This window comes from Odontesthes bonariensis, chromosome 2 (genome assembly GCF_027942865.1).
Source record: "Odontesthes bonariensis isolate fOdoBon6 chromosome 2, fOdoBon6.hap1, whole genome shotgun sequence".
NCBI lineage: Eukaryota > Metazoa > Chordata > Actinopteri > Atheriniformes > Atherinopsidae > Odontesthes > Odontesthes bonariensis.
Genome location: NC_134507.1, coordinates 3,217,758 through 3,242,825, shown reverse-complemented (window position 1 = coordinate 3,242,825; position 25,068 = coordinate 3,217,758). Strand labels below are relative to the sequence as shown.

The 25,068-nt window shown below is 37.6% G+C and overlaps 1 protein-coding gene across 3 annotated transcripts in view; it reads left to right on the top strand.

The window, feature by feature from the left end:
• The first annotated feature begins 779 nt into the window (after positions 1-779).
• The window catches only part of fancl (FA complementation group L), a 29,541-nt gene continuing 5,252 nt past the window's right edge, over positions 780-25,068 (top strand). For 2 of the 3 annotated variants that reach the window (XM_075474472.1, XM_075474465.1), the window contains exons 1-10: positions 780-1,045; positions 2,883-2,941; positions 3,066-3,126; positions 3,580-3,636; positions 3,931-4,028; positions 12,602-12,698; positions 16,382-16,450; positions 22,611-22,761; positions 22,956-23,039; positions 24,537-24,582. In XM_075474472.1, coding sequence (XP_075330587.1) covers positions 959-1,045; positions 2,883-2,941; positions 3,066-3,126; positions 3,580-3,636; positions 3,931-4,028; positions 12,602-12,698; positions 16,382-16,450; positions 22,611-22,761; positions 22,956-23,039; positions 24,537-24,582 — 809 coding nt within the window. In that variant the 5' untranslated portion in view covers positions 780-958. The remainder of the gene's footprint in view (positions 1,046-2,882; positions 2,942-3,065; positions 3,127-3,579; positions 3,637-3,930; positions 4,029-12,601; positions 12,699-16,381; positions 16,451-22,610; positions 22,762-22,955; positions 23,040-24,536; positions 24,583-25,068) is intronic. The other variant, XM_075474478.1, reaches the window with a different exon arrangement.

The window sequence follows — 25,068 nt, the reverse complement described above, 5'->3', positions numbered from 1 at the left end:
AAAGTACAAAGTACGTTTTCTAATATCAGTACATTGCTGTATTGTTTTCTGAATGCTTTTACAGAACCATGTAACTCTTTGAAACCACTTAATGTAGACTTTTTGCACCACTCTGCTACAAAATAACAACAACACGGCAGCTGAGCTAACAGCGCAATAGTACACGTTCATTCATTCATTGGTCTTAAAGTATTGGTGAAATAAAGACCGATAATAAATGGATGTAAACGGATCTCCAGTGATCTAAATATCTTCCGAAGGACGCCGACTTTCACCAAACTGTTATCGGTGAGTAGATGAACGTATTTTATGCCAGAAATAAGGTCCAGGTTTAAAAAAAAAATGTACTACTCCTTTAAGAAAGATAGTTATTTTATTCAGCTAATTTTGTTATTTTGTATTAAAGTGAATTCCTAAATAATAATTTGTTTTCCATGTGTCCATGTCACTCAAAAAATATGCATCTAATTCAATTCAGGTTGGAGTCAAATAGTTTAAAAAATATTTTCACTCATAAAAAAAGGGGCTAAAAAATTCACCAGGCCAGGAAAGGTAAAGGCAATCGTGTCGGCCGGCCCTTCTAATGAGGTGTCCCTTGTTTATTTTTCAGGGAGTTGGCAACCCTAAGTACAGCCATCTTTGATAGACCTTTGCATTTCCTGTTATGACATATCAAAATGTGCTGGTAAAAAAAAAATTAAAAATCGGTTTCGTTGAATGGTCTAAGTCGAAATTCCGATAGTTTTTGCAGGCTGTGAAGGTAGCTGCATGACGTCACTGTTTCGCTTCTGGCGGCGGGATGTAAACTCTGGATTTTACTTTGATAAGTCTGTGTTTAACAGGCGTTTTAGGTTAGTTATCTTAGTTCAAGTGACTGATTAAGGTTACCGAGAGACCGAAAATAATACATTATCTGCTAATCTCTTCTGTGGGGCTCGCTAACTGTAGCTAGGAAGCAATGGAGGGCTCATTGGAGAAAGACAACCCTTTTCTTTTACCTCTCAACACTGAGAAAACCTTCTTTGATGGATTTATCACCGTCCTGGTAATGTTGTTGTTGTAATATATCAGTTATTCTTTGTTAAAAGGACAAATGCGTTTTTATTATCTACGAAATGAAAGATTTATCGCCATAAAGCATGATGCATTTGAACGACAGATGGGTTCATAAACCGATGTGAAATCGTCATAAATATGAAACGTTATCAGTTTTTTATCAATTATATTGGTTCCCATGGTTCCCACTATCACACGTACGTCTTAGAACGCAACGTAGTTGTGACGTCGTATTTTGAAAGTTGTCCCAACTGCCATGAAACATTCGAACATAGAAAGAAACTTTACATCATCTTTACACTTTACAAAAGCTAATCAGCATTAAACGCGTTGGTTTCCAAGGCTGCTGTTGATCCAACGTTAAAATCAAATCAAATCAAATTTATTTGTAGCACATTTCATGTACAGAACAATTCAAAGTGCTTCACATAATATAAAAGCATTGCAGCAGGGAGTGGAAGAAGCATTAAAAACACATTAAAGAATATAAAGAGAAACAAATAAAATCATTTAAATGAATTTAAAAACAAGCAACAGTCTAGATAAGTTCATGCATAGACACATGAGAACAGAAATGTTTTTAACCTGGATTTAAAAATGTCTCCATTTGGTGAAAGTTTAATCTCCACTGGCAGTTTGTTCCACTTGTTTGCAGCATAACAGCTAAATGCTGCTTCTCCATGTTTAGTCTGGACTCTGGACTGGACCAGCTGACCTGAGTCCTTGGATCTAAGAGCTCTGCTGGCTTTATATTCTCTGAACACATCACAGATTGTAAACCATCAGCAGGCTTTTAAAATCTATTCTGTGACTGACTGGAAGCCAGAGTAAAGATTTTAAAGCTGCTGTGATGTGTTCAGATCTCTTAGTCCGGGTTAAAACTCCAGCAGCAGCGTTCTGGATGAGCTGCAGATGTTTAATGCTCTTTGTGGGAAGTCCAGTTAAAAGAGCGTTACAGTGATGGAGTCTGCTGGAGATGGATGCATGGATGAGTTTCTCCTGGTCTGTTTGGGAGAGGAAACCTTTAATTCTGTTGATGTTTCTGAGGTGGTAAAAAGCTGCCTTGGTGACAGCTTTGATGTGGCTGCTGAAAGTCAGATCTGAGTCTATCAACACTCCGAGGTTACGAACTTAAGAACTTAAGAACCCGAGTCTCAAGATATTTACCAACGCTGACCCTCTTCTCTTTGCTCCCAAACAGAATGATCTCAGTTTTGTCTTCATTTAAAAACTGACACTCTGCTTTGCGGTGGTCTGTTCTAGTTGGTTCTGCTCTCGTTTGGTGTGGTCTGCTTTGTCCACCTTTCACAGCGCTAATGGGAGCTCAGCTCTCCAAATTGTATTATTATGATTATTTTTTTGCATTTTTTTATGAGCTTCATGTGCACATTTTTTATTTACATTACATTTTTAGCATTTTATATGTGCTTCACTTTTTCACAACAAAGATCTGTGAAATCTGTTTGATTTGTTGTTGAATGGAAAGTTTATGATGGTTGCGTTCCGCACTTTGTATTAAGAATGTTCAATAAAGGTTTATTATATACATTTTATTGTGGTAGCAGCAGTTACTGGTGAACTTTCACTAAAACCTTTTTGTCCAAACGATCTGCAGAGAATGACTTGGTTTTGTGAACTAAATTAATCAGGAAAGCCCACAGATGCAAATATGCAACATTGCCTAAAATGATCAAAAATAGCCCAATTCCAAAAATATTGGTTTATTCCCACCCAAAAAGATGCAAGAAGAGCCTAAATGATTTCTTTCAGTGATTATTCATATGCTTGGGTGCTACAAGGTTAACTTTAAGAAATGTCTTTTATAGGGAAGAGACTTCAGAATGAGAATACTACTTCCGCCAGACGGACAACTGAAGCGGGCGAGGTACAAAGTCCTTACTTTCTGTACTTTCTTATTACGAATTGCTGGCAATTGAAGTAATATGATATGTGAATAATGAGCTCATTTAACCAGAGAATATGTGTATACTGTTACTTTGTCTCTGCAGGCTATGCTGCTGTTGGCAGTTAAAACACCTGCTCAGTGGATATGAGCACATACTGAAGCAGGTAAAAAATGAATAAGTAATTTGCATGTAGTCTTATAGTATCTACAGATGTGTTGTGTTTGTGATTCAGATAGTCATTTTTGCTTTCTATTACTGCATTGTGGCAAGTGTGTGTGTACGTGTACATATATATATATATGTGTGTGTTGGTGTGTATGTTTGTACTTGTATGTACTTCACCGTTTAATTAATATCGGCTGGAAAATGTCCCTATTTGTTATGTGGTCCCTCTGGGTTATTTGGATGAGATTGATATTTCACCCTGGGCTGCAAAGTTCATTATTTTCACAGCCTTTAAGCCATCATTAATTATTAAAACTGGTGGCAGCCCCCATTAATCACAGACACTGTTTGATTTGAATGCTGGCTAAAGGAAAAAAAAAAAATAGACACTGTCACTTCATTACTTCTTCATTTAAACACGTCTTTTCTCCGTTGCTTTGACTTCTCACAGAGGCTGCAGCAGTCGGCTAATCTCGTCAGTTTCATTCTGGAGCTGAAGACCGTTTTGGTGAGGAAAAGGACGTGCTCGTCAGCTCTGCCACAATAACACTGTTGCTTTATGGAAACAAAGTAAATGAGAGCTTCTGGGCCCTCTGAATAGCCCTGATTATGAGGAACAAGTGTACATGTTGATTTTGTTAGATCAATTTAAAGTGCTTTTGAGCTGGTTTAGTTGGTCGAATTCACTTTAGCTGTATTTACATTGTCTGACTCCAGCAGAAAGGCTAGGTTTGATGGTGGTGAAGTTATTATGTGCATGATATTGTGGGGCTAAATTTAGAAGCCCTCTGTGTTGTTGCAGGAGGTGGGGCTAAAGAGCCGACCTGAATGTCGTTCCATTCCGCCCCCTAAGTATTACTATCAGCTCATCTCTGAGATGGAGATCCTTGGGTGGGACAAGTAAGTGGGCCACGAGCAGCACCAACACATTCACTGAAAACAGGTTTTAAAGAAGTATTAGCTCCTTTGCATTTCGTTGTTAGGGAAGTCTGCTGTGACCATCACATTGGCCAGGTTTATATGTCAATAGAGTTGTGTGTGTGCTTTCTTTTTTTGGGGGGAATTTTTTTATTATATCGATCAGTATACTAGTAATTTGTAATTTTTTAAATTCTTATTTTTTATTTAAAATTCTAAGATATTCAAAGCTGCGAGTTGTGTGAAGTAAGTTTACAATGTTGTACTTCAGAGGAAAAAGGCGAGACACTACAGGTGAATAGGGTAATATTTTAAAATAATAGATATCACCATGAAACTTCCTCAGTTGATTACTTATACAAGTATGAAAAAAATGTATTACATGTTTTAGAAATTTGTTTGTTTAATTATGCAAATAAGACATTATCTCATTAAATATGCGCAGATTTGCATATATTTCCTGAAGATAGATCTGAACATATGATAAAGCCAGGTGCAAAATTCTGTTTTCATTTTGTTTACACACAAAATGAAAAGAAAGTTACAGAGGGATTTCAGGATATCTGCTTTCATTTCCTAGGAAATCAAAATATACTGCCCATAGCCTAAAAAACATTCATTTTCGTCATATTTTTTTATTATAATGTCACATAAATCAGGCCAGGAATGATTTATCAACAAATCCTTCTGTAAATATCTTCAGAATACTGCTAAGTGTATAACTGGAAAGTTTGGTGTTAGTAGGTGCTCCATAGGCTGAGATATTGATACTGGAAAAAACGGCATTTAAAGATTTAAATAGGGGAATTCATTTTGGTAAATTTGGACAAACGTACTGCCGCGATTAAACAAAATGTGATGAAATAAACATTTTAATTTATGTTTTGAAATAACACATATTGAAGGAGTAGACTGGCCCAAAATCTAACAATTGACCACTGCATGAAAAGTCCCTGTTTTTGCCTGCCGTGTCTCGCCTTAAAGGAGAAAAAGGGGAAAAGCCACAATTCCACTCTGGCTTCCTAAAAAAAGAAGAAAAATATTTAGTTTACAAAACATAGGCTCATTAAGACTAAGATTAAGATCTGATTTATTGGTCATGCATACACACCAAATTTGTCCTCCGCTTTTAACCCATCCAGGTTGGCACCTGTTGACATGCACACGCACATGCACATGCACATGCACATGCACAGGGTCACACACTCAGAGACAGATGCCAACCTGGAGCGTCGGGCAGCCATGAAGCGCCCGGGGAGCATGGGGGGGGTACGGTGCCTTGCTCAAGGGCAGCTCAGCCGTGACAAGGAGGTGGACTGACACCCCTTCAGCTATCAGTTCCACCAATCTTTGAGTGGCGAGTGGGAATCGAACCGCCAACCTTCCGGGTATTGGACGACCAACTCTAATATTTTTACTTGGTTAAATTAAAATGATCATCAGGGTGAAGTCCATGAGATTTATCTTCTAGTTTTGAACTTATCCTTAGATATTATCTTTAGCTATGATCAAAGCTACAGTAGAACCGTAAACTACAGAATCAATCCTCATTAATAGCTAATTAAAACAACTGTTTTGTCTTTTCAGAGAAAATCAGATGATAGTAGAACAATCATTTTCTCTTAATGAACCTCGTGTTAACATGGTTCCGTTCCCCACTTACATGGTCCCTGGACACTGAAAGTAATTTGCCTGTTGAATTGCTCTCTGATGGACTGATGAGCGTCTTTCATTCAGTGATCTCAATATCAGCTCTGTGGTTTTTCTTTTCTCTTAATAACCTTTTTGGCCCCATTGCACACTCACATTTAATGGCAAAAAAAAAAAATCACAACTTTCAAGAGCTCACACAATTTACACAAATAAAACTTTTGAATAGAACATATATTTTTTTACTTTTTTTTTTTTTTTTTATATACAATATGTTACAGTTACACTTTATACACCACCCCTTTTACCGTGAAGACAATAAATGCTATTTCCTTGTTTCAATCTTGCATGACATGTGCACGCTGTTAAAAAAAATATTTAAAAAAAGGAAAGGAAATAAAAATTAAAAAAAAACTCCCCAAGCTTTAATATATTATATATTTACTTCTTGGTCTGACCACTCCCGAAATAAGCCCAATTTAAAAAAACAACAAAAAAACCCAACAAAGAACCCCAAATAAAACGTTCAATACCAAAACATGACAAAATGAAGGCGTGAGAATACATTTCAGCCCCCAAACCACCACCTGTTACTACCAAAATGCTGCAGTTTAAAATAGGCGCTGTTCACAGATGTAACACACTTCATACCAAATTTTGCACAACTTCTTTCTGTTTCTGAGCTTAGTTAAAAATACCAAGTGTGTCATTTTCTTTCCTTTTTCTTCCCTTCCCCTTTTCTCTTTCCTTTCTCCTTCTCTCCATCTTCCTTTCTTTCCCTTTCTTTCCTCACTTTCAAGAGCTCACACAATTGACACAAATAAAACTTACATTTGAATATAACTTTTTTTTTTTACTTTCTTTTCTTTTCCCAGCAGTGAGAGTACCCTGCTGTGGTGTCTATACGAACAGAAACCTTAAGTTTTTTAAATGGCGATGTGGAGCAGTCGCCCTTTTTAAATTGATTAGAGAACCTACAACAACAACAGTTCCACATTAACAGATGGCTCTTAATGACTTCCTTATTTTTAGTTATTGAGTTATACTTAGATCCAGGTCACATTTAATAAAGCTCAGCCCTGGTGCCATGACAGGCCCAGCCAATATCGTCCTCTCTTGTAAGGAGAAAGAGTGGATTGGGTGTTCTCCCTCAGCTTTGGATTAAGCCTGGCCTACCACACTAATTTTCCACTTTGCTATTAATGACTGCGACTGCAATTACGATATTACCAAAATGCAAATGGCTCTAATTGAAGACTCTCAGGTTTTAATAGAAGAGAAGTTGGGGGGGTGGGTTGCACACAAAGGTATACTTTATGCTGGAAATGGGACTGACATGGTTTCCAGTATGGTGTTACGGTTAGGAAGCATTATACACAGTGGGCTTCAATCTCCAAAGCACTTGAGATTCGCTTAGCGTCTTAATTGGTATGGGCCATACTAATAGCCAACAGGGGTTTCAGCTGTAATTCTGTCTGGTGATTGGGCTAGGTAAGTAAGTCTCTCTCTATCTCTCTTTGTGTGTCTCTATTTTGCATTTCACAATGTGGTCATCTTAATAGGCTTGGAATGGCAAACCCTGCGCCAAAAATACTTTAAATAATGTAAAATTAGGTCAAGTAGGTCAGCCACCATCTCTAGGTTGCCCCACAACATGGCCGTAGAAGCTCCGAAGCTCATTACAGACACAGCTGGGACTCCATGTTCACTTAAAAGGCGTTGTGTCTTCTTATCACTATGTTATCACTCTGTCACACAGCGTTATTGCTCTTTAGAGGCCAGCTACACTGGAAAAAATCAAAGTCTTACCAAGTATATTTGTCTCATTTCTAGTCCAAATATCTCAAATATAAGACACTTAATATAAGACACAACTGCCTAACAAGCACTATTTCAGTCAGATATAGGGACTTGTTTGAAGATAATACATCTGGAATATCTTGTTAAATGAAAAAGTCTTGAAAACAAATTGTTTTGAGTCCCATATCATATGAAACAAGCTTTTTTTTACATTTGAAGAGGTTTTTAAGCTAATTTCAAGATCACTTTTATCTCAAAAGTCCTAAATATCACATTTTATTTCAAGAAATCTGGACAAGCCGATTTTCACTAGTTCCATTGGCAGATTTTTTTGCTTATTTCAAGCAAAAACGTCTTTTATTTGTTGTTTTTTTACTTATTTTTGGAGGGGCATTTTTTCCAGTGTATAACGGCTCTCTTAACAGTAGAGCTCTGTTGGGCCCAGAGCTGCACAGTTACAAACATAGATCTTTTACGTCATCCATGTTTTTGTTGCATTATTAGGTCAGCTAATTAATTATATCACTAACCTATGATATAAATGCAATCGCACATGGTACAGGGAATTCTTTAGTTACAATCATTCTTGTGGTTATATGGCTCTTCACTTTAGGTCTTTATACTTTGTAACATCAGTGCAAATTGTTTTGCTTGTGTGCAGCATTGTCCTCCATTTCAGCTTTTGCATTCAGTGATTTTGCACGTGTCTACAAAATGCAAGCAAAACACATGTGTTGATCTCACCATTCTTGAATTGCTTTTTTTAACACATACAGAATAGGAGTGGACACACACACAAACTGCACATGGTGTGTGCTGTCTGGAAGCAGCTCACTTCGCTGTGGAGTTGCAAATGGGATGTTGTCATCAGTCTTCTCAGCAAGACATCTGACTGTCACGCTGTTTCCATCATGGCCAAGCAGGGGTGGTAGCTAGTCCCTGGTATCCTGGGTGTGAAACCCCAGAGGAGAGGAGATGGAAGTGTGTGTGTTGGCGATGCATCTGAGGCTTTTTCCACTACAGATGGTCTTTATAGAGAACCTAAACCAGAACCAGATCTAAAAAGTTTATTGATTCTGAGTAATTTATGCTTCACATACTCAAATGAATAAATCAAATCAAATCCAATCAAATCACTTCAAATTTATTTATATAGCACATTTCATGTACAAACAATTCAAAGTGCTTTACATAAAATAAAAGCATTGCAGCAGGGAGTGGAAGAAGCATTAAACAGGGTGGCCGCGGGTCCTTAAAAAGTCTTAAAAAGTCGTAAATCAATTTTCCTGAAAATAAGACATTAAAAAGTATTAAATTGTCTTAAATTCAGATTACATGGGTCTTAATTTATTAATTTTTTTAAATATATTTACTTGATTTTATAAGCATTTGTTCATGGGACTTAAATGTTCTGAAAGTATTGTAATAAATTTAATTTAGGACAGTGATGACATTTTTGTGATCTTTTCGCATGACACACATTTAGCCGAGGTTCTTAAACTCAACCGTCATTTGTCATTTTACCATACTGTCAATGTGTTTACTTGGAAATACTTGGTATTTCCATCGTACGTTTGTCTTAAATTTAATTTAGAAGTGGTATTAAAAGGTCTTGAAAAGTCTTAAATTGAACTTGTTTATACCTGTATACACCCTGATTAAAATACATAAAATAATATAAAGAGAAACAAATAAAATAATTCAAATGAATTTAAAAACAAGCAACAGTCCAGATAAGTTCAAAGATATCGTGCAGATTTCATGCATAGACACATGAGAACAGAAATGTTTTTAACCTGGATTTAAAAATGTCTCCATTTGGTGAAAGTTTAATCTCCACTGGCAGTTTGTTCCACTTGTTTGCAGCATAACAGCTAAATGCTGCTTCTCCATGTTTAGTCTGGACTCTGGACTGGACCAGTAGAGTAATGTCATCTACATTATACGTGCAACTGAAAGTTGGCTTGCTTGTTACTATTTTCCTTGAATGTTAAAGTTATTTTCATGTCTATCAGCAAAGGGGAGATGTTTTTATGTTACTTAGAATGTCATCAAACTATCGACCTTCTAATTGGCAGACTACCACTCCTTGAGTTACTGGCACCTGTTTAAAACTATGCAGAAAAGATTTTTGCAGTTAATAGTCACCAAATAATTATAATAATGTACGAACAGTAATGTATTTTATGCAGCTGAGGTGCCTTTAAACTACTGTAAAATAACTGAGACATAAAAACACAATCATTTTCCATAATTAAAATACAATTTTTTTAGGTAAGCCAAGAGAGGCCATGCTTGTTTTTTAAGCTTGCCTTCATCACCCTGTGTTCTTCAGAAAGCAAAGCTCGTCTAGTAACAACACGTCTGTGATCTTTAAAAAAAACTAAAGGCCGAGTTTTATTTATTTATTTTTTCAAGAAAAGAGCTCCGTTATCGAATTAGAAGAATAATCAACTGGTCATCTTGAGAAAACGGCACCATAATGAATAACTGCAGGCAGGGCTGCTCTCGGCTAGTTTTTAGCTTTAATTTATGCCTTAAAACATTTATTGATGCATTGTTGTATTTTTGTTTTTTTTATGTATAGTGAAGTATCTTTATAATAACAATCAAAATTACCAATATATATTGTTGGGAACAACTATAAAAAGCTATAATATTACAAACAGGCTGGGAACTGCAGAAGAGTACTGTTTACTGAATAATGTTTTTTAATCCCAGCTGCTATTTGTAATAAGGGACTATAACTGAACATTCTCATATTCAGAAAAATGAAATGCAAAAATGTATATTCAATTAAAGCAAGTTGATGAGACAAAACGAAACATAATATTAAGCCAAACACTCAATGCGGTCAATTAAGTGTTGTGACTGAAACAAGAAAAAAAATAATCTCTGTTCAAATGAATGGAAGTTTATTTCAAGAAATTAATTTGGACTCGTATTGCTTTCTCCACTTGCATTTTGTTAAATGGTCTTGATAGATGTTGTTTTCAGCAATGGGTATTTTGTGGGTCTGTAGTCCTCAAAAAATGTCCAGTTATACGGAAACTTTTTTTTAAACCTGGACCTTATTTCTGGCGTAAAATACGTTCATCTACTCACCAATAACAGTTTGGTGAAAGTCGGCGTCCTTCGGAAGATATTTAGATCACTCGAGATCCATGTATATCCATATAACGGGAGTGAACAGGGCAGAGATAATACAGCCTCTAAATAAGGCTTTATCTGTCTTTATGTCACCAATACTTTAAGACAATTGAATTAATGAACGTGTACTATTGCACTGTTAGCTCATAGCTGCCGTGTTGTTGTTATCCGGGGCTATCGGGGGGCTTATGGGAGCTTTCTACACACACGTCCAGAGGAACACAATTGTTCTGTGTGTGAGTTGATGACATTCCATTGATTTAGCTCGCACCTTTAACCAAAACAAGGGAAGAGTATAGAGAGGTTATTATGCCGAATGAGTCTACAGCAGGCTTTCAGTTCAGAGGGACTTGAAAGTTTTGGAAGTGACCATACGCTTTAATGCTACAGAAATCAACTTCAGTCAGCAGAGAAAAAAGGATTGATCTGTAAATCCATACTCGCCTTTAATAAATGTACTTGTGTACTTATTAGTCATGCAAATAATATGTGATTTATGGACGTAAATTATATATATGGGATTTATATTGTAAATTGCATGCCAAACTTGCAAATTAATTCATACATATAGAACAAAGAAGTTTGCTGGTGTGTGTTGCTGCAAAGATCTACTCCCACAGGTGGGGATTCTTTCTTACTAATCAGCAGCCTACAGTCTTTCCAGGTAACTGTACAGTATTGGTTTGGCTTGCTTGAAACATCTGCTCTAGTACCAAAAGTACTGGTCAAATGGTATTATCTAAAATGGAAAATAAAAAAATGGCAACAAAAAAAAGGACCATACATGTTATGGTAAACACTATTAGTGCACAGGGCTGCACTGTTAAAACTGCTAAGAAAGAGCTGACATTTTTTATTTTAAATCTATTTCAAAATCTATTTTTAATAGGAAGGCAACCTTTTAGCAATTTCATAACTCGCTTCACTTCAGTTTTATTTCTATAGTTTAATTTAAAAAGCCATCTCAGTAATTAAACCCTTCTGGTTAGTGGTCATGCAGACTCTTAGTGATTGGCTCCCTTACCTCTCTGCCCTAGACTATGTTTATTTAGGGATAGGGCACGGATACCTAACATTTCAGGTGGGAAATTCTCAGTTATCATGGTGGGGGTATCCATGGCAGCTAGAGTTTTTCTAACCCACTGGAAAACACAAACTGCTCCAAAACTTAAGGAATGGGCTCATAAAATGACAAAAATGGCTTCTTATGAATGCATGCTCCACAAGCTTAAAAATAGGGACAAAAATATAGTGTCAGTGTGGGATCATTTCTGGTCATATATCACAATAAATAGTTATTTGATTGGAAAATAAGCCTAACAAAATGTTAAATATGTGTTGAATATATTGTTACTGGTACCTGAGAGGTGTATTTAATGATGTATGCTTTTTTTTGTTTGTTTTTTTATGGGTTTTTTTGGGGTTTTTTTTTTTTTGGACATGCATACACTTGGTTTTTCATGTGGCAGCCCTGGTTCCAACTGACTTTTACTTTTCATCTTCAGAATGTAAACATGTGATCTGTGATACTGTATTTGTCTTTTACCAACTAAAACACTAATAAATATTTGAATTAAAAAAATAAAAATAAAAAAAAGCCATCTCAGCACACTTTACATCAAGAGAAACCTAAAAATTCCCTTTAAAAGGAAGATCTCTCTGACAGTAACAGATTCAGCGAGGATGGCCATCAGCTTTTGATGGTTAGGTTGGAGGGTTGATTGGGTTAGACATATCCGCAGAAAAAGGTTAAAATGCATCAACAGCATTCATTCTGATTTAATGTCACTGTCTTGGTGCACGAAGGGATACATCTTAAGGTAGAGTTGATGTCTTCTTATTGAAGCTGTGATTAATGATGATTGATTACTACTGTGAGTAAATATTGTTATGTGCACCCTTCTCTGTGAATAGACAGATTGATTTATGGCGTATGCATGTGTGTTCATCTTCAGGATGCTCTTCCTAGACATGGAGTTCCAAACATTGAAACTTAAGGCAGAGGACACATCTGGAAGGCAGCACATTCTCACTATTAAACTCAGGACAAAGGTAAGATACATACACACACAAAAATGCACAAGGATGGCATCATTTCAATCATCACATTGAACATTTTTCATCATCAAATGGAATACTTTCAAACTTGATGTTAACCCACAGCCAGTCTGAATCACAACAGGCCGACTTCATCAATTGCATATGGTGATGCTGAGTTTGCTGATAGCAAATCTGTGATTTACATCTGTGCCCCAAATCTAGGTCAAACTGGAAAGGATGTGGTAACCCAGTGTGACTGAGATGTAGCACAAATATAACATTCAAAACATCTCCCCATAGATCTTGTCCTGAAAAAAAAAGATAGATAGAAAAAAAGAAAGGTTTGACTATTCGCTGCTGTTTAGAGAAGTACGCAGAAGCTTTACCTGATGTATGGGAAACACATGCAGGTGGAATGGGAAGGAACACAGGGAGTTAATCTCCATATTGATTGTGTTGAATGACCTTTTGTACCTGGAACATATGATGCTTTGGGTTGATTTTGATATTGAATTGTAGATTAATCTACACTAGACTCTCTTGTGGTAAGTAAGCGTCTGTTTGAGTAGATGCCTATAACTTCACATCCACTCTGAGCTGTAACTGTCATACATATAATGGCTTCAGTTCCATTATCTTACTAAAACCCTTGTCATGTACCACTACCGATGGGCTGCATATCTTTGCATATAAATCTCAAGACTAGCTGATATTATGATGCCTCCATTTCCACACTTGGGTTGCAAAGCTAGCAAGTTAATCTGAAGCTTTGTTGTTGTAGAGTAAGACAGCTGCTCTGTCTGAAGTCAACAATCTGCCTGATCTCTATTCATTATTATACCATTTATGGTGTAAAATTTAAGATTTGGTTCTCTTAGCACTGCTTGTTTTAATGAGAGGTTACAAGGGCATGTATTAGGTTAAGCTGATACTAGAGTGTCCTCTGCTGGATCACAAGGCAAACTACTTCTAACATTACTGTAAGTTTATGTGGTCTCAAGCACATATTTTTCATTATTTGAATGGATTACTGATGTTCAAAGTTTTCCCACATTGGAATGAATGGCCAAACTTAAAAAAGGATAAATAAATAGGTGACAGTCCTATAGTTTATACTTTAAAGTTTATAGTTTAAAGTTCATACTTAAATGTCATATTTTACTAATGTACAAAGTATATTTCTGAATCATAAATCAATACAAAGCATCTAATTGCTTGGAGTGGAATACCTCACCCTGGGGTTGCATACTCTAAGGCATAGTGTGATAGTAAGGTGGCGCTTACCTGAGCCTGACATCCTCCAGGGACAAGGGAGGGTTTTGGGATCCCATTCTGTGTGCCCACCTGGCACTCTTCACCATGCTGGCACCAGGTAAGAATAGCCCAGGGTCCTCCATGCCTCCAACTGCCTCCTCCAGATCCAGTGCCAGGTCATCCCTCACAAGGCACAGCTTGGAGGGAGGCAGCACTGGCACCATCGCATGGAGGCTTGGAAGGTAAAATAGTGAGAGAGAACTAGGGAAGGACAGAGAGTTTTTGTTTTTATTTGAAGGTGAACAGAGAGAGGATGGATGTTCGAAACCGCATACTTCTCCTACTACTCATACTAACTTTAACTTTTTTAAGTTCCCGGATGCATACTAGATTCTCTGAAATGTTGGGTATGCATCATGAGGTTACTACTCATACTCAAACTACCCAAGATGCAACTTAACGTGACGTCGCCGATCGTCATTTCCTGTCAAAACGGCAGTTTCAAGCTAGCTACAACGAGGGTAGGTTCACTTCCTGTTTTCAAAACAAAAGCACCAATTGTATGGTAATGTCTTTCCCTATGATAAAAGGCAACGGGTATTTTATTTTGTGAAAATAACCGGAAGTGCGTTGCTCACTGCAGCCAGCTTTAGTAGCGCCGAATTCGTGGGAACAAAATTGTAAACAGCCGGTATTTTGTCAGGTTTTCAACACGTTGGGGATCTAAACGACTACTTTCTCACCTGAAAATGTTTCAAATGTTGCTAAAGTTTACAGAGTTTAGAGCTTAAGGGAAATCAGCTTCAGGCTGGCTGATTTCGGCTAGGGCAGGAGCGAAATGCATTCTGGGTAAACGCTCTGCATACTGTCTGATCGAATGAGTATGCCGTTTGCAAGTATGTAGTATGTAGTATGTAGTAGGCGGTTTCGAACACAGCCGATGTCTGCCTCATGTGCTAACCCAAGTATCTTGTTGAGCTATTGATGGGGGTGATCAGAAAATTCCTGATAAATTTTCCGGTAAATTTACAGAAACTTTCCATTGGGACTTTAGTTCAGTAATTTTGGAACTATTCCTCCACACATTGTGTACACTAATGCAAAGCAGTGCACAGATATATAGATAGATAGCCGAAGAAATGGAATGGTCTTAAAAGATATTTTACAGCTAATGTTGAATAAAAAAAATTTATGGTCACAAAAAAACAATTAGCAGGAGGCAGATGAAACGGCATCAGATTTTAGGTAGCTTGCACCATGATGAGATATCTTACATTCAACATATTTAATTAACAGGTTAGCTGGCAACTGTATTTAACACCATAGATCAAATTAATCTACCTCATACGGGTCATCAAAACTTACTGGACTTAACGTAGTCCTTGGGGTCAAATGTGGCTTCAAAAGTCTGTGTCTGGGCTGTGGGCTACAGAGTAGCTGTCGTAGTTCAGACTTCAGGAAACCATCTGGGCTATGTGCCTGTGACTGAGGAATAGCATGGCCATAGGAGCTCCGAAGCTTTTAACTGCATTTGTAAATCTGAGTTAAATTTGCACCAAAGCAGCTAAATTTTTAACATCACAAAGAGATAAAAAAATATTAGAAATAAAATTGATTACGATTACAAAATACAACATTTAACTCCTCTGAACGTGCATTAGATTTTGAATCGAATTACTTATTCAGTGTTAGAATCAACAGATGCACATAGGATTATTTCAATCTAATCCTATTAAAATTTGGAACCTTGTATCTTCAGATTAAAGAATATGCAAAACTCCAAAACATTACAAGCCCACCATGCTGGTGTTGCCAACTGAAAATGATTGGAAATGATTAGAGAATAAAAACTGTTTTTCTGTTAAAAAGGTGTCAGGTTAATGTGTTTAGTTTAAAGTTTCTGGTCATGAAGTGTCTGCTTAATCAAAATTCCAAAGAGATTTAGATTTTGCAGAGATCGCTCTTGGATATGAAAAAAAAAAAGTTGAAATAATGCAAATAAGGAATAATTCTTCCCCAAAACGTTGCAGTTAAAGATGAATAAATACTAATGTTTAAGAATTTATATGTAAACTTTATTCATGGTGCATTCTGCCACATGGTTTTATGGAGCTTACAAGTGTTTAGTAAACAGATAATAATCATGTGGCAAGAAATGCTTGGACAAGGGAAATAAAGCCCTTTTTACATTGATCAAAAAACCCATCAACATCCCCTAACATCTGGCTTTGGAGTGCATTATGAAAGAAAACAAAACCCAGGTGTACACACTTATTTTTACAGGTAAAGCTGTGGTCAAAGCTACAAGAATGAGTTTTTCTTTACAGAAACGTGTGTTTACCAACTATATCCTCTGGCTCTGATACTGATGGCAACAACTCACATACAAAAAGAGATTGATTGATTATTTTTTACCGAACTGACATCTTCTTCATCCACAGCATCCCACAGAGGCTCCTGGGTGCTCAGCTGACCTGCCCGTCCCTCTGGTCATCACCTGGACACCACAGGCACGTACACATGCACAGATAAACTCACCTGTGCTGTTTTTGGCTGGTTCCTGTCTCTGGATTCTGTTATGTCGCTGCTTCCATTTGTTATGCTACAAAGAGCAACACTGACACACGTTCATTCCTTTAAACCGCTTCTTCAGGACCGTTTATTCCACACTCAGAACTCAACAGGTTACATGGCGCTGGTACCAGCTGGTGGGCATTCTATATAGCGCAACCTTAGCTCCATACATAACATTTATTATAGATTTTTGGTCGTCATTTAAAGGTGGGGTATGAGATCTTGGAAAAACGGTTCCTGCAAGCTATATTTTTGAAAATACACAACCTTGCCTCTCCCTTCAGCCCACCCCTCGAAACCACGCCTTCAAAACACATGAACGAGTCACGAGTCTGTGAACGCGCAGGGGGGAGGGGGGAGGGGGGAGGGGGGCTGACGGTTGATTGGCATGTCAGAATCCAATAGAAGTAACTCTCATCATTACTTCTATTGGTCAGACATTTCCTCTTGCTACACCCTCTACAATGGACTAAAATATCATTTTTTTCCCAAACATTCTATTTTAGTGGGTGCAATGGGGTCATGAGGAGGTTTTCAGACAATATGATAAAAAATGCTCCAGAAAACATCTCACACCCCACCTTTAAAGCTGCCGTCGGCAGCCTATTTAATATTGTACTTCCAGAATCCCATGACAGTTCAAGCTAATATGACTAAAAAAAAGTTGCCGACCGCAGCTTTAATGTCTTAACAAAAGTACAGACCCCATTTCAAAGACTTTTTTTTAAACTAGAATTATTTTCAGCAACTTCACTGAACTTCATCATATTCAGAAATAAAAGCACTTCAAAATAATAGCAAACTAAATTAAATTTACTCTATAGAAATATTTGAGATGCATACTTTGCACGTCCTTCATTAGAAAAATGAAAACCACAATCCAGTTTTCCTCACCTCTACCTGTACAGCCATTTCAATCACTGGTTCGTTGGCAACCTGTGATCTATAATAGTTTGAGAAGTTGGTCTGTGGAAGTCAAAGAAACTCTGAAGGTGTGCTTTGAGGCCACAGCCTGGAAGGCACTCTGAGCCACATGGAGATTGCATTCATTTGACGACCGGATGCGTTTTGGCTACATCAGCTTCTGTGCAGCATCACAAGGACAGTGAGGTGCTTTCCCAATTACAACCCTTGAATCACCAGTGACCCGAAAAAGCTGCTGAACCTGAAGAAGGGAACATTCAGGGAGAGAGAGACGGGATTGTTTGGGTTTCAGTGTACAGAAAATGCTGAAAAAGAAGATGAGTGAGAACACAAAATAGTACTCAAATTAGAATACAATTCTGCTTCCAGACTTGGTCTCTGTGAGTTTACTCCTCACAGAGAGCTGGTGGTCCATCGTGTGGAAACCTATTTCATTCGTCTGTGGACTAAACTACACTTTTCTATAAAAGTATTATAATTCAGGGGTTCCCAAACTTTTCCATGCCAAGGCCCCCCAAACAGTATTAGCTTCTGGCCCCCTTTGCAAACCACAGACAATGCTACAAAATATGTAAAGAAACATCAGCTTTTAGAACGTATTTTCTTTCTTTTATTCACGGACAGCAGCTCGCTGTGTGAATGCAGCCTGACTTAATGCTCTTCTTTACGTCTGAAGAAGTCGACCGTTTTTTCGGACTCTGACGGATGTTTTTGTATCAGGTGACGCTGAAGTTTCGAAGGTTTTAAACACTCATTTGAGAGGGTCTCCAGACAGAGGACGCCATTTTTCTGTATGGCTGTAAAGCCAAACTTAATGTATGCTGCCTCATACTTTCTGATTTTAGTCAGCCAGTTCTTTCGGTCTCTTCCAAGTCAAAAATCTGTCCATTTTGGCTAAGCTAGCTACACGCTAGCTTGAGGAGCAGCGCAGCTTCAGAACAGGCGCAAACTGCCAGGTCTACCATGTTTTGACTGGCAGCCAATCAGAAAGACAAGCATGGCAAGTAACATTTCCATATGATATATTATTATAAATTGTATTTTACAATACTGATTAAAAAAAGGTGACAATTTTTTATAATGATGTTTAAAAAAAATTGAATTCTATTTTTTATTTTTGCATTTTTTTCTTATCTTCACTCAAATTTTCTGAGGCCCCACAACCCCCCCCCCGGTGGCCCCCACTTTGAAAACCACTGTTATAAGGCTCAAAGCCTGGGAAAAAAGTAGCGGCTGATAGTCCCGAATTTTACGGTAATTAAAAAGGTTAAAAGATAGTGAAGTGTAACAGCATCCCAGTAGAGAGGAGTGACATTTCTCAGCTCGGCTGCTTTCAAAGTTAAATTGAAGTTAAGGAGAAATATCCTACATGGATATAAAGGACTGATTATAATGACTTCTACGGCCTCTTTTAAAGTTTCCTGCAGTTTTTTTGTTCTCTCAGACACAGCAGGAATTTAAGTAGCAGTTCTTCTTCCTTTTTTCCCCCGTTCTGAATCGGGCCTGGCATAGTTATCCTGAGATGTAACCATAATCATACCACTGGCATTAATTGGGGCTGTAATTGCCGAGGCTCTTAGCACCTGGACGATGCTTAATTGTGTGCACTGTGCTGGCACAATGACCTATAATTTTTGGTTAATTTTTGTCCCCTAATTTTTTATCTCTCATTCCATCTGCATTGCTCTCACACACCCTTATCAGCCTCTCTTTCTCTTCAGTGTTGTGTGTGTGTGTGTGTGTGTGTGTGTGCGTGTGTGTGTGTGTATGTGTGTGTGTGTGTGTGTGTGTGTGTGTGTGTTTCTATGAACATGTGTGCACAGTTAAGTTACTGCAGTTTTAACCAACTGGACATTTGCTATCCACACTTTCATTTCACTTTGGTTTTCTGACATTGAAATTAAGCAGCTTGAAGCCCTCTCCACCTCATTCTATCAAGCTATTTCCAGCTTTTTGCTGTTATTAAGAAAACTGTATTAATAGTTCAAAATCAAAATAACAGCGTACACTTCTTAAATAAATAAAGTATTAGTAAAGTAAAAGTTTTTGTTTTTACTCTATATCATACATGAGCTCAGTTTACGTTTCACTGAAGCTAACACTTAGATTTGTCTGTTTATTGTAAAAGTACTTTTCTCCATGAAATGTCAGAAAGTGGAGTAGCATTTTAAAATGTGAAGATTAAACTCATTGTTGCAGTTGTAATATGTTGTCATTATCATTCCAGTTCTGTCTGAGGTGCACTTTATACTGGAAAGATACAAGATTCATTTTTTTTAATTTCATCATTTGTTTTGAAAGCTCTCTGTGGCTTTCACATTACTGACTTGTTAGCCCCTTTTCAATATTCATTACATAGTAAATCTTACCCTAACCTAGGGCTGGGCGATATCTCGATATTTTTAATATATATCAATATATTTCTAAACAAGATATAACACAGGACAATATCGCTTGTATCGATAGAGTTAATTTTGCTTTTAATGACAATACATAAGCCGCAAGTTCGAACCCATTTCTCCTAGGGATGGGAATCGAGAACCGGTTCTTGTTGAGAACCGGTTCCCAGTGTTTCAATTCCTTGGAATCGTTTGGCGATTTTGCAAACGAGTCCCTTATCGATTCCAGTGGGCGCGAATGACGTCACCACGCAACGTTGTGTGGCGAGTCCAGCGCAGCCAGCAGTCAACAGTAAACATGGCGCCCAAGCGGTACAAACGCTCGAAAGTTTGATTACACATCCCTAAAAAAGACGACAACTGGGCAACTTGCAAAGTGAATATTTCACCAAAGGGAGGAAATACTACCAACATGCAATAACTATGAACGAATGATTAACGTTGGTGAATCTGAACCCAGCAACGTTAGCAACGTTAGCATGTCCTCGGCTAACACTGCAGGTAACTAACTAACTAACAAACACTGCCTATCATGTTAGCGCCATTTGCCTCATTGTAAAACCTGCTGTTAGTAACGGTTAAAGGTCGGGTAGGGGTTCTTTTTCTGGAGCATTTTTTTACATATTGCTTGAAATACTCTTCACACCCCCATTGCAACCAATTAATTAATTAAAAGTTTTGACACAAATATGAAAAGTTTTAGTGGCCTCTAGAACGAACAATCTAGGAAAAACACTATCCAATCATACTGAACGGACCGTTAACGATGATTGGATTCTGATGCGTCTATCAAACTGCAATCTGCTCCTCCCTCCCCCTCCCTCCCCCTCCTTCCCCCTCCTTCCCCCTGTGCACGTACCCTGCTCCGTGAACGAATTACGCGTCCAGAAGCTTGGCAGGAAGCTAAACTAGAGCCAGCTTGGCTAGCACCTAGCATTATTAAACGTATAGTTAGCATAAACTAAATACTAAATACGGCAACGATCGATGCTTGCTGTCAGAACAGTGCTCGTGCACCTTCGTGCTCGTGCGCGTTCATGTACTCTAGAGGCGTGACTTCGGGGGGAAAGTGAAGAAAAGGGTTGGGACTTTTTACCTGTGTATTTTCAAAATGCAGCTTCGCTGGACTCAAAATCCAGGATCTCCTACCCTACCTTTAAGGTTAAATGAATGCCTTCTCAGGCATTACATTTAGATGAAATCATGAGAGACATAGCCTGATTGGCTCAGACTTAGAGGCTGGTGGTACTACCCCCAGTTCACCTCTACCTCCAGCTTCTCCTTTCACCAGAGCAGGAAGAGTTAAATTACCCAGGCCAGGATAGACCAATGTGGACCTCACCGTTGTTGGGTTTGTGAGGTCATGACTCCTGTTACTTCTAAACTAAACAAAGTTGATGCTAATCGACCGGTTTGTTGTCCTTTTTCTCCAAATGTGAATCAATAAGGGAACCGACAAAGAACCGAATCGTTAAGCAGAATCGAAAATGGAATTGGAATCGTAAAAATCTTATCAATTCCCATCCCTAGTAGAGAGTGATGCTGAGCCTCTGAAATGGTGGAGGAGTCTTGAAGTTGACTTCACAGCATTGAGCCGCCTGGCAAAGAAGCACCTTTGTGTGCCGGCCACCAGCTCCCCTTCCCAAAGGGTGTTTAGTTCATCCCCTAAAACCTGACAGTGTGGACAGGTTAGTTCTCCTGGCACAAAATCTGTAACTTGTACAGAAGTTGGTTTGTTACTTTTTGTTTTTATTTGTTTTTGCTCTTTTGTTATTTGACATGTGCACAGAGGTACCCTGTCTATTTAAGTGTTTGAAATGTGCACAAAGAGATGCACTTAAGGTTCTGTTTCCATTAATAAAGGTGACATGTGGCTTAAACTTATAACTGACTGTTTGGGGAAAAAATAATCTAATATGCTATAATGCTTTGGGGGAAACCCCAATTACGTCACAGAAAAAAATATCGATATATATCGAGTATCGCCATTCAGCTAAAATATCGAGATATGACTTTTAGCCCATATCGCCCAGCCCTACCCTAACCCCGTTTCTAATGTTCAATTAGGTGACACAACTTTTTCTTTTCCTCTAATCTTAAAGTCTGTGACGCTACTCTCTTGAAAAGTTCAATCTTATTTATTTTAGCATACTGCTTATTTTTTTAGTGGCAGCTTTGATCTTGATGTGCCAGTTTGATCTATTTTATTGTTTTTTTTGTGACCGTTGATGTTTTTGCTCTTATTTTGTCATGATTTTTTTATTTTTTGTTTTTAATACATTTGAATTGTCTTTATGTAACTGTTTTTTATTGTTGTGAATAGAAAGCACTTTCAGTTGGCTGCTGTTTTGTATTTGATATATAAATTAAGCTCGACTTCACTTAGTTATGCAAGGACAAGACAAACAAAAGATCCTAACGTTTAGGTGGGGCAGACTGGACTCTTTGCTTGATATATAACAAGATTCATTGTTAATAATCCATAGATTGAAAAATTAATATGAATTAATATTTGCATACATATGTTTGCACTTTATGGAATCATTGTGTTCTGTTGTGTTTCAGTATTATGTTACTGCATCAGTTACTTTCAAAAAGTCTATCAAAGAGTCTATTTCCAGGGCCAGCTTTTTGTCTGAAGTCTAGATTGTACAAAAAACCCCTGAAACAAACCAAAAAAAAAATCTAAATGATCATGTCAAATCCTCACACCATATAGATATGGAGCATTTCCTTTCTTTTTTTTAACTGACATGTGTGCTTCTGTTTGTAGAGTACTCTGGAACAGCTCCACAGCCAGTTCCTGCTGACTCTACATTCCCTGACAGACTTCTGGGACGTCTTGGATGAGATTGACAGTAAGACCTGGATTTTGGAGCCAGAAAAACCCAGTCGGTCAGACACAATGAGGCGGATTGCCATCGGTATTGTTTAACACACGCAGCCTACTCTTTATCACTTCTAAATCCATTTACCTAAGCACTCTCAATCATATACACTGCACACAGTTTTCTTTGGATGCAACGGTTAATGTTGATCATGCAAATATGTGTCACATGTGCACTGATACTCATCAGTCAAATGAAAGAGTAAAGAATGCATCCCTGTTTGTGTTAAGGAACCAACGTATCCATTAAGGTGGAGGTGGATCCCAGACACCCCAAAATGCTGCCGGAGTGCTGCCTGCTGGGAGCAGAGCACGGTGGGTAGGACCTCACAGACATTTACAATGCAAAAGTTTAAGAAACGGATCTGATCTAATACACCCCAACAGCTTAAATGCTGTATGAAATCACGAGAAAAACTTTCATTATGAATCAGGTTCTTATGGGTGAATTTAAGGATTACTCTTTCAGAAAAATGATCGACTCTTTATTACCTCAGATAGCATACATAACATCCCCCAGAACCTGTCTGCTGGAGAAAGATTTCTGTCTGGGAAGCAAAACTCTGGCAAAAACTATTGTATAAAACTATTCACAAAGCTTTGTAATCCTGCTGCCATCAAACAATCTTAATGAAAGGTGACCGAACGCTTCTGTCATCTAGCACAGCTTAATCATAAAATCTGAAAAAATTATCATAACAAAATTTAATAAATAAATTAAGTTAAATTAAATTAAATTAAATAAATAAAATAAATAAAATAAATAAAATAAATAAAATTTAATTAGGAAATTTTCTGTTGAAAAAAAAAATGCAAATCGTTATTTTAAATGTCTCTCAAACCTAAAAACATAAAAGAAATCCTTATCCTATACGAGCAAATCCACCGGTTTCATCTGTTTAACTGGATTTCTGATTAGAATCAGAAAATCGGCTGTTGCTTGTGTTGGTGGGATTCTTACCGTTTGTTTTTTTTGGAAAAAAAATTCATTTTTTTCTTACTCGCCACGTTTTCTATGAACAGTCTAGTCTAAAATATCAGAATAGTTCGAAATTATACACATTAATATCACAAATCAACCCTAGTCCATATCCAAATAGTATTTTGGTATAGCGTCTGTTTTCACACAGCTCACACAGTAAAGTACACATTTCTCCCAACGTAAGAATCCATCAGGTGTGGAGGGGGAAAAGATTTGGTGCTTCTTCTGATCTCTACTTGTCTTCAACACGACTGGTTTTGTTGACTGTTGTGTGTTGTTGACTCGTCGGCGGACCTGCTTCCAGTGGCACGTTTTCATTCTCACAACTCTGACACTTTGCTTTCTGGTGAAGTCTCCATCAATTGTTGGCCATTGTTTCTGTAAAGCCAAGGTCGTGTAACTCTTTGTCTGTTGCCTAGCAATGCAACTCAGAAGATATTGAATACATGCATACTTCAGCCAACAAGGCGGGAGGCAGGCGGTGAACCTCAAATACGAGGGGTCGTGCAGAAATATTGCTTTTTGCATGTGAGAATAACAAATAGTGAAAATGATGAAGGATGCACAGAGACGAAGCTCCCCTGTGGAACAGGAAGCAGCGACGGTTCACATGTGACGCCGCTGCACCGGTCTCTTGACGAATGAGAGACGGCGTTTGAGGATATGCAGAGTGCCGTTCTTTTGAGACGTTCCAATCTCTGAGGGCTTGCAAACAAAACTAGTGAATCTCCAAGTTCTTGAAATGTGTGAAAACATACTTGAAATTAAATTGAAGGCTTTTGTTGTTTTTAGAATTTACCATCACACCGAGTCATTCCTTTTGTTTGCAGTGGTGACGCCACTGAGGAATAAGCTGAACACTAACATGCACCTGTGGTAAGTTTCCACTCTTCATCACAAAGCCATGGTGTGGGAAGTCAAAAGAATTTCTTTCTACACAACAAAGCTAACATATTAGTGTTTTATCAGTCTCTGCCGCGGCCATCTTTATTGACAGTGATCTCCGTCCTGCTCCTTTTCTCTCCAAGCTAATCAGTGTTATTGTTATAATATAATGTTATTTCAACAATTCCTTCACTTAAATACAGAATAAGATGAACTGTAATACATTTTAGCCCTCGATTTTTCTGATAGAGAGATGCAATAGAAATCCAAAGCATTTTTAATCAGATAAGTTTTTTATTTTTATACATTTGGCACACATCAATAGTTTAGCAATGTAAACTATTGATTGAGTAAACTTTTTTTTTTAAATTTTCTTTTAAATTTCAGTATGCAAGAGAATTTTTTCTTTTTTTATCATATTAAAGATATATATATATATATATATATATTATTTTGTTGGCTATAACTCTTACTCTT